Source organism: Chiloscyllium plagiosum, chromosome 29 (genome assembly GCF_004010195.1).
Source record: "Chiloscyllium plagiosum isolate BGI_BamShark_2017 chromosome 29, ASM401019v2, whole genome shotgun sequence".
Classification (NCBI taxonomy): domain Eukaryota; kingdom Metazoa; phylum Chordata; class Chondrichthyes; order Orectolobiformes; family Hemiscylliidae; genus Chiloscyllium; species Chiloscyllium plagiosum.
In genome coordinates this window covers 39,221,162-39,231,277 of record NC_057738.1, presented here as the reverse complement: position 1 = coordinate 39,231,277, position 10,116 = coordinate 39,221,162, and the positions used below count along the sequence as shown (strand labels likewise).

At 39.9% G+C, this 10,116-nt stretch overlaps 1 protein-coding gene across 2 annotated transcripts in view; it reads left to right on the top strand.

Annotated features, from left to right (window-relative positions):
- The first annotated feature begins 240 nt into the window (after positions 1-240).
- nek11 (NIMA-related kinase 11) overlaps positions 241-10,116 on the top strand; it is a 292,808-nt gene continuing 282,932 nt past the window's right edge. Inside the window, exons 1-3 of one of the 2 annotated variants that reach the window (XM_043719596.1) lie at positions 241-367; positions 1,218-1,320; positions 3,756-4,011. In XM_043719596.1, the coding sequence (XP_043575531.1) occupies positions 3,845-4,011 (167 nt within the window). In that variant the 5' untranslated portion in view covers positions 241-367; positions 1,218-1,320; positions 3,756-3,844. Of the gene's footprint in view, positions 368-892; positions 1,321-3,755; positions 4,012-10,116 lie in introns of those variants that run through there. The other variant, XM_043719594.1, reaches the window with a different exon arrangement.

Below are 10,116 nucleotides of genomic sequence, written 5' to 3'. Positions count from 1 at the left end.
GCCCAGCACTTCCGGTTTTAATAAAATAATGAAATGGCTGTGTTATTGTAATGCTGAGAATGAGCTGAAAATGTGTTGCTGGAAAAGCGCAGCAGGTCAGGCAGCATCCAAGGAGCAGGAGAATCGACGTTTCGGGCATGAGCCCTTCTTCATGCCCGAAACGTCGATTCTCCTGCTCCTTGGATGCTGCCTGACCTGCTGCGCTTTTCCAGCAACACATTTTTCAGTTCTGATCTCCAGCATCTGCAGTCCTCACTTTCTCCATGCTGAGAATGAGGGCTGTATCTTGTGGTGTTCACCCGTTACAGAAAGCCAAATTCGCCGTTGGCCCGCGAAACCTGGCTGTGTTGCAAAGCTTGCAACTACTGTAAGTAATCTAATCTAATCTACTGTTGTTTGACGTTGTACGTCTCAGTTAGACAAACAATTAAAACAAAAGGAGCTTGTTCTCGTGGACTAGTTAAAAAGTAAAGTTTAGAAAGATTATGAACTGCCGAACGCTCGGTTCCCCTCAAAGACATTAGTAAGATCCCAGGCGGGAAAAGACAAATTTCGAATTTTAAAACAGCGCTGATGAGACGTGTACAAAGATGTAAGATTAAGATTATGGTTGGTAATCAAATGCGTTGGATATTTATGGCAATAAATAATCAATTTAAGATAAAAAGCAATCTATGTGAAAAGTGAATAATTTTGATTTCAATGAATCGAGATTACACAATTATTTCACCTCCAGCGATTATACATTCTTAAACGAAATAATTACAAAATCTTACCACCTCGTTACAAGTCTCTCCTGATCTTTGAAAATGAAACCGTCCCCTGTCCTCCGTGATACCAGGACGGAATACAAATACTCAAAACAAAAGTTCCGACTGAAAACAGCTCAACACGTTTAGCGCATTTGGCGTAGAGAAATGTAAAAATAATATCCTTTTGTCGAAGCAATGCGCAGAAAAGAAACCGGAAGTAAATGCAAAAATAGGGGTTCAAATTTGAAAAGTAATTTCTATATTAAGGAGAAAAAAAGTTAAAATGTCTCAAAGTCAGCATTTACATAAGTGTCCAGGATTAATCTGATCAAAACAACATACGTAATCAATATTTTTTCTGAGGAATTGCAAATCTACGATATTCTTTTCAAGAAATCGAGGCAGGAGATATGCTTTTTGATTTTGTTTCCGATGTTTTCTGGATGTTCGCGGTCGCCATTGCAGTGACGTCATCGTGAATGTGGTCTATCTATTAATATGGGGGCTCCCGGCATCCTCCGAGCCGTTGCGGAGCAACCGGACTCTCAACTCTGGGATCCGCGAGCAGGTAAACAAAGTGCAGCTAACAAACAAGGCATTGCATAAAATCTATTGCGTAACAAAAAAAATGCATAACTTTCCTGTATAGAATTTATTGCATTAAAACTATTGCACATGGAGAAAGAGAGAGATCAGTTAAACAACTTGATTGCAATTAATAATTTAAAAAGTGAGCCCAGTTCTCAATGTATCTCTCTATCTGTTACCTGGGCAGGTGAGTGTGGCACGTGAACCTGGCTTTGTGCAAAACCTATAGCTGAATTTTCATTGTTTTTTTGGTAACTTTCCCTAAAGTCTCTTAAGAGTGAGTTTATTTGGGGCTCCTGTGATGTATTCCGGAAAGCTTCTGCTTCAGATAAGCCTTTTTTTTTAGAACCGGAGGTCACAGTTTTAAAGTACTTTTGGAAAGAAACAAATGTGAGCTGAGGAGAAAAAAAAAATACTTTTTCACATTGTGAGAAATTCAGGTAATGAATGCACTGCCTGGGAGTACAGTTTAGGTTCATTTGAGGCATCCAAGAGGGCTTTTTGGATGATTATTTAAGTAGAATGAATGTGCAGAGTATTGGAGAAAGTACAAGGGATTGGCACTGTCTAAATATTTAGAGACATAATGAGCACTCTGGGCTGAATTGTTTCCTTCTGCATTTGACAATTCTGCGACTATGAACAAAATATCATTTGTATCATAAAATCATAAGGTATAGGAGCAAAAGTCAACCATTCAGCCCATCAATTCTACTCCACAAATCAATTAGATCATGGCTGATCTAATAATCCTCAACTCCCACTTTCTTGCCTTCTTCCCATATGCTTGATTCCCTTAATGCCTAAAAATCTGTCATTTTTTTGCCTTGAATGTACTAAACAACCCAGCCACAGATGCACCATCCTCTGAGAGAAGAAATTCCTCCCCATCTTTATCTTAAATGGGTGTACTCTTACTCTGAGATTATTCTGTTTGGTTTTAGACACTCCCACAAAAGGAAAAAAGAATCTTGTATGTTTTAGAAGGTGGCCTCTTATTCTTCTAAATTCGAGTGAGGAATTTAAAGTAGGTACATAGAAAATAGGAGCAGGCCATTTATTTGGACCTTCCAGTCTGCTCTGCCATTCAATATGATAATGGCTGATCATCCAACTCAGTGCACGGATAGATTGGAGTAGTTGGTTCAGTTTTCCTTGGGGAAGGGAAGGTTGGGATTCCTCTGGAGACAGAAACAGAGTTAGTAGTTTCAGTTTGATGGTCAATCATCAGAACCGGTTAGTATGAAATTGCACACATGCTAGCACTGCATGTTTTCCCCCATTTGTTCCCCAGTTATTCATTCTGTAATACTTAACTATCAGAAAAAAATTACGAACTGCATATATGCTCAGAATTGGGTGTGGAGGGTGAAGCATGGAAGGGTAGATATGAGGATTGTGTGGAGGATGGGTATGTGGGGGTGTGCACAGGGTGGATATGGGAAGCATGAAGGTGGGTAGAAGGGAGTGTGGAGGCAATGGAGATGTATTTGGAGTAATGGTTCAAGCTTGGAGACACATGCAAACGTTTTCTGCTTTTTTGCTCCTCAGGTTGTGATTTTACACCAGCTCACACTAATGGATGGAAAGTCACAGACTGACAAGTACAAGAGGTTGAATACTCATGTCTGAACAACTGGGAGATGCTTTGACTGAGTTTTGTTCTATTTGTTCATAAGATATGGGTATTGTTGGATATGTTGGCATTTATTGGCCATTCCTAATTGCTACAGTTCCAACAAGAATTGCCTACTAGCAGCCTTTTATACCGGAAGATCTTCATGCTTAATAGCATTAAACCTGCATAACTAATAAATAGCAGTTGGAGTTTAGTAGGTAGATTAACCATGAAGTGCTGAAGAAATCAATTTTTCTCTTTACAGAAGAATGGTCATCATTTGAGACAAACCGTATGATTTTTTTAACCCAAAATAACATGCAACCTATTAGAGTACTGCATTGAAATTGATTCCATATATTGTTTGTTACACTCATGAAAGAGATGCCAGCTAGCTCAGTTGACTAAATGGCTGGTGTGTAAGTCAGAATAATGCCAAAACCATGGGTTCATTTCCTGCACCAGCTGAGGTTACCATGAAGGAATCTCCTTCTCAATTTCTCCCTCTCAGGTTAAACCATCACTGGTGGGTTCTCTCTAATAAGAGGGCTGCTAAGACTATGGAGACTATCTTTTTACAGAAGAGATAATGCACACATCACTTTGCCATTTGTGAACCATCTTGTTTTATTCAGTGATGCAAGAATTGGCATATTCAACTTCTAATTCCTAATTGGTTTGCTGTTCCTAGTTCTCAGCTACAGGTTATGATAATTTTCTACCCATAGAGGTTGTACTGTTGCTGTACTAATGTAACAATTCTTTAACTGTGTCAATTCTGCATTTGGTTGTTCCAGCAGGTGTTTTGAAGGCTCTATATGTGGGAACTTAAATATAACGTGTAGTGGAAAAAAGCTGTCAAGATTCACTTAGCGAGAGGGGAAATATGCCAAAATTCCACGAAGCTCCAAAAAGTGTTAGAAACACTTCAGTCATGGTCTGCACTGAGTCACTGATTGCAGGAAGATACCAGGTACAAGAGAAACTTGGGAGAGGCAGTTTTGGGATGGTTTATGTCGTGCTGGACAAGAAATCCCAAAAATCAGAAGAGCTGTAAGTTGAAGTTCTATACTTTTGAGGTCACAGTATAAAGCCATTAGTTATAACATTATTGAACAAAGATTATAAAGCAGTAATGCTGGACAGTACATGAATTATGGTATTTTGTGTGTGTGTGTGAAAAATCAAAATGAAAGAGATAATTGAGATTACATTTTTAAAAAGTCTCTTTCAATATCTTACATTTCACTTTGTTTTAATTTGAAGAATGTTGATTCTTTATTGAAATTAATGCTGAAGTTTGTTTCCCCTGGCTAGAGAATCTAGAACTAAGGACCATTGTTTCAGGTGAAGGGGTCAGCCATTTTGGACCATGATGAGGAGGAATATCTTCATCAGAGTGCTATATATCATTGAAACTCTTCATCCCTGGACTCAGACAATGAGTACATTTAAGACTGACTTCAATAGAGTTTGGACACAAAGAGAATCAAAGAGACTTAAGGAGGGAGCAAGAAAGTTTGAGTTTAATGATCAGCAATATGGCTTTTCGAGCTCCTTGAGACATTTGTCCCTGGTCCTATTTCTTATTTTCTTAGATTGCCGTATCATTCTCTAACAACTCATTTATCAATTTCTCCTCCTAAGTGAGAGCTTGAATCATAACAGTGTTCCTGATTTTCTTTTGTAAATAGTTCAATTGTACATTTTCTCATGTATGACTAGTTAAGGCAGGCCTAGAGAGCAATGCAACACAGCAACAGGATTCTGCTGTTTGATTTCTCCCATATCCTCCTTGCTTTCAGTTCCCATCTTAATCAGAATGCAGTGAGCAATAATGTCTAGTTTTCTCTGGAGAGGAAGAAACTCCTAAGGGACAATGATTTTCAGTTAATTCCTATCTGTTACCTAGGAAATTGTTTGGAATACTGTACTTTCAGCCCAGGCTGGCATAGATTTAAGAGGCAGCTAATGATATAAAGCAGCTAACAGTCTCAATACATTACCTAATAATATATAATGATTGACATTTTCATCTTGGTATAGATCCCTTGTACCTGAATTAGAAGATAATAATAAAAAAGCTTAATTGTTTAGTTTACTTTTTATTATTTAGAATTTCCAGTTTGCTTTAGAGCATTTTTCTGATTAATTAATGGCAATAAGTGATGCAGCAACAATTTTTCAATTTAAATCCAGTTATTATCTAAATGACACTAAGTTTGTAATGGCTATATATTGAGGTACAACTGATATTTTCACTGCATTTTTAATGGTAAAATAATTAATACAGCAGAAGCTCTTTGAGGTTTTTCAATTAGGAATTCTTTCTTCCTGTCCGGTGAGGACGTAGTCTTTGGTTTGAAGCAGTTAAAACTCTGCAAAGACATAGGTTCCATAATATTTTACGCAAGAGTTAGCGATTGTAAGCTGTGTTGCCATGGAAACATATCAAAGGAAGGTCAGGAGGTGACCAATTAGGGCACAGGAAAGTAAAATACTCATTGAAATGTCTTATTAGAAATTGAGTTGAGCTATACATTTGCCATATACTGTTAGGTAAGTGTTTTTTATAGAACCTGTATGTAAGGTTCATGAAATTAAAACAACAAAATGAATAAACTCAAGAGTTATTTGCAGAAAATCAAATGAGAAGAACTTCGAGTCCTAATTACCAGGTACTTGCTGGATCAACGCAACCTCCCCATTGTAATATTAGATTTTGTGCGTCTTAAAGCCGAAATCCTGTGGGTGCAGTACTCAAGAATGACAAATGATTTGGTTTAAGTCGGAACCTGTTCTGCGTAGAAAGAATAAGCTGTAATCAGTGTTTTCCTGTGCTACTTTCTCTCTTTATATGTTTTAACTATACACATACACTACATATACAAACCCCTTTTCTAATTTAACTTTTAGTACTGCCAGTGGAAATCATCTGCAGTGAGATCTTGAAGACTACATGCAGTTTTGGTTTCCTCACTTAAGGAATGATGTAAATACATTGAAGGTAGTTCAGAGAAGATTTACTAGATTGATATCTGGAATGAACAGATGGTTTTATGAGGAATGGTTGGACAGGCTTGGCTTGTTTTCACTGATAAAGGGATGGTCAATTGAAACATGCAAGTTCCTAAATGGTCTGGATCAGGTGGATGTGGAATGGATATTTTCTGTCGTGGGTCATCCTGAATTAGGTATTAAAATTAGGAGTTACCCTTTCAGGACTGAAATAAAGAGGTGCAGTTTTGAAACACTCTACCTCAGAATGACCTGATCATTTAGTATTTTTAGTACAGAATTAGACAAATTCATGCCAGGCAGGGGAATCAAGGGTTTTCAGAGGTAGATGAGAATGTGAAATTTTAAATTCAGCCATGACCATATTGAAAGGCTTCCATTAAGTTTTGTTACACTGGGCAGACCATTGATCATTGTGGAAGCATCACAGACATGCTGTTTCTGATTTCACTTGACAGTCACAGAAGCGAAGGTAACATATGAGGCTGCTGGAAAGCTGAAGTAAAACAAAAAAGCACTAGAAATGTTGAGCAGGCCTGGCAGCATCTATGGATGAAGAAACAGAGTTAATGTTTCAAGTTGGTGACCTCTCATCAATAAGAAATGTTGACCCTGTGTCTCTCCCTGCAGATGCTGCTTGACCTGCTGAAGATTCACACAAGTGCTCTTTCTAACAGAGGTCATTGGAAACAAACTGCATTTTATTTCACTCCCCTTTCTTAGATTTTGGGCACACAGTTTGATTGTAGCACACTGTACATTTTGGCAGGGGTCAGACAACATACGCAATAAACAGGAAAGGCTGAGGCACTTTAAGTGACCCATGTAGGATATTTAGAGAACCACTCCAACAATAATCAGATTTCTTTGTTTTGAGAACATCCACAGAACTTTACAATTTGCTTGTACTCCTCTGCCCTGCAGTGTTTGCCTCACTTACATTTGGGGAACCCCCAGGATCAGATATCTTGGCCAACTACATGACTGCAGTTAACCCCATTTCCTTCAAAAATGAACGAGCGTTCTAACATTGTATTGCCTGAATAAATACTCAACATGTACAGGAAATGCGAACTCTGACCCTAAGCACTCTAATATCCTGAATAATAATGAAACGGTGCTCATGTGTCTTAGATTTAAAGATTTGACACAATAGCATTTGTAGTAAGAAATTTTAATGATTAGAATTGCATTTATGTTTGAGAATATACATATGCTTCCTCAAAAAAGATTTAGGAATTGACATTCTGAGATTTAATTTGAATAATTTCTCTTGTGCGATTAGAAGTTTAGATAGCTCACACCCACTTCATTTCTAACTTAGCATCGGAGTGAATATCACTCATAGCAGGAACCACTCTAGACAAATCCCTCTCAAGGACCACCACATCCTTCCCACAGTGTATATCAGCATCAGATGCTATGCTCTAGTTGTGGTCTAACCAGAACTTTATAAAGATTCCACATAACCTTCTCATTTGCCATCTCTATTTGTGAAGCTCAAGTTTTTTAACAAGTTATTCACAGCTTATTGATGCCACTGTCCTTACAAAAATGACGGTGAGCTGACATCTTGAACTGCAAACTTTGCTAATCTCTTGCTTGATATACCTTCCAAGGATCAGTGAACATTGACCAAAGGATCTTCAGTTTCTAGGAGAAAGTGAGGACTGCAGATGCTGGAGATCAGAGTCAAGAGTGTGGTGCTGGAAAAGCACAGCAGGTCAGGCAGCATCCGAGGAGCAGGAGAATCGATGTTTCGGGCATAAGCCCTTCATCAGGGACAGTTCCTGATGAAGGGCTTATGCCCAAAACATCCATTCTTCTGTTCCTTGGATGCTGCCTGACCTGCTGTGCTTTTCCAGCACCACACTCATGATCTTCTGTTTCTGCAACTTCTTTAGATTAGATTACTTACAGTGTGGAAACAGGCCCTTCGGCCCAACAAGTCCACACCGCCCCGCCGAAGCGCAACCCACCCATACATTTACCCCTTACCTAACACTACGGGCAATTTAGCATGGCCAATTCACCTGACCTGCACATCTTTGGACTGTGGGAGGAAACCAGAGCACCCGGAGGAAACCCATGCAGACACGGGGAGAACGTGCAAACTCCACACAGTCAGTCGCTTGTAGAACTGTACTATTAAGTCCTCACTGCATCATCCTATTCTGTGTTCTGAAATGCACTCCTGATTTCCATTTCACCCATGCTGCATCTGCTATATGTTTGTACAGTGCTCATTGATACAATCCATCTGATCCATCTGGAGAAGTTACAATTCATCCCTATACCTCTCTGTTGTAGCATCATTACAGCACTGAAGGAGGTTGTTTGGTCTAGAGAGTCCATGCTAAGTATAATTGTAGTGAATTAAATGTGTAGATATCATTATTGATGACAAGACTCCTTTTTTTTTTGCTTCAGCCAGTCTTTATGATTCCTGTATAAAGCCTACCCAGTATTTAATTTTGAAGAACAGTTGAGCCTGAGTTTCATAATGAGGGAGAAGAAGTATTAGACTGTCAACAGGATGAGAACTTCAGAATAAGTATGGAAGGCAAAAACAGAAGCACTCAGTAGGCCAAGCAGCAGTTAGAGCAACAGAAATCAGTCACCCAACGTTTCAAGTTTAGGACAGAAGGTGGGGTTGTTCTCCTTGGAGTGGAGAAGGTCAAGGAATGTTCGATAGAGTTGTATAGGATTATGAAAGGTTTGGGCAAGGTAAACAAAGAAAAGTTGTTCTTATTGGCTGATCATGTAAGGGTAGGACAGCAATCAATGATTTAATAGGGCACTTGATGGAAATAAAATTACAGGCCCTCATAGAAACTGCAGAGTAATGGAACTGACTCGATTGCTCCACGAAAGCTAGCATAAAGTGATGGGCCAAATGGCCTCATTCTCCATTACAATAATTCTATGACTGTATATCCACTTCTGGTATTGTTTAAAGATTCTAAGTTTCATAAGTTTGAATTCAGTTTTGGGGCTTCTTTTCAGCTGACATAAAAGGGATAGTGGTTCCCACCACCAGCTCCCCTCCCCCCCCCCCCCCCCCCCCCCCCCCACAACTCCCCGGGTAAAGTCACTGTCCTTTCTTCTTTGGATCAAGAATGCTACAGAGAATAAAGAGACATCGGAAAGGAAATTCAAATGTAAGATGGCATGAATAATGGATACCTGGGTAATATGTTCGTGCAGCAGTGTTGGCACTGATGAGCAGAGTTAAAGAAAAGGAAAGGTACCTGTCCTGCCTCAGAGCAAAACAAAACAAAGCATTGTTGCTTGACCTCCAGGAATAGCTTTGTAGTGATTAAGTGAGGAGAAGCATTAATCTGTGGGAATGAGTGGCTCACAGGACTGTAAAATGTGTGTAAAAGAAAGATGGAAAAATATCATCTTCCTGAAACTGCATTTAGAAAGATGCATTGTTTTTGTTAGGTGTGTTCTATCAAGGAGAATCCTTGAATAAAGAGATTCTGGGGGGCTATTGTGATGCAGTGGTCATGTCCCTACCTCTGAATCAGAAGGTTTGGGTTCAAGTCCCACCTGCTTCGGTGGTGTGTCGTAACATCTCTGAACAGGTTGATTAGAAACTATTTAAATAAAGGGATTCTGGGGGGATTCAAGATGGCAGCTGAGATCTTGCACCAGAACTCAAACAAAGTGGTACACCCACCCTCAAAACCCTCCGCTTCTTCCTTTCCCACCGTACCAACCAGTACCCTGCCACTGACACCCTCCTTCGACTGACTGAACTGGTCCTCTGAACAACTTCTCTTTCCAATCCTCCCACTTCCTCCAAACCAAAGGAGTAGCCATGGGCACCCGCATGGGCCCCAACTATGCCTGCCTCTTCATTGGATATGTGGGACAGTCCATCTTCCGCAGCTACACTGGCACCACACCCCACCTTTTCCTCCGCTACATCGATGACTGTATCGGCGCCGCCTCGTGCTCCCACGAGGAGGTTGAACAGTTCATCCACTTTACCAACACCTTCCACCCCGACCTCAAATTTACCTGGACCGTCTCAGACTCCTCCCTCCCCTTCCTAGACCTCTCCATTTCTATCTCGGGCGACCGAATCAACATGGACATTTACTATAAACCGACCGACTCCCACAGCTACCT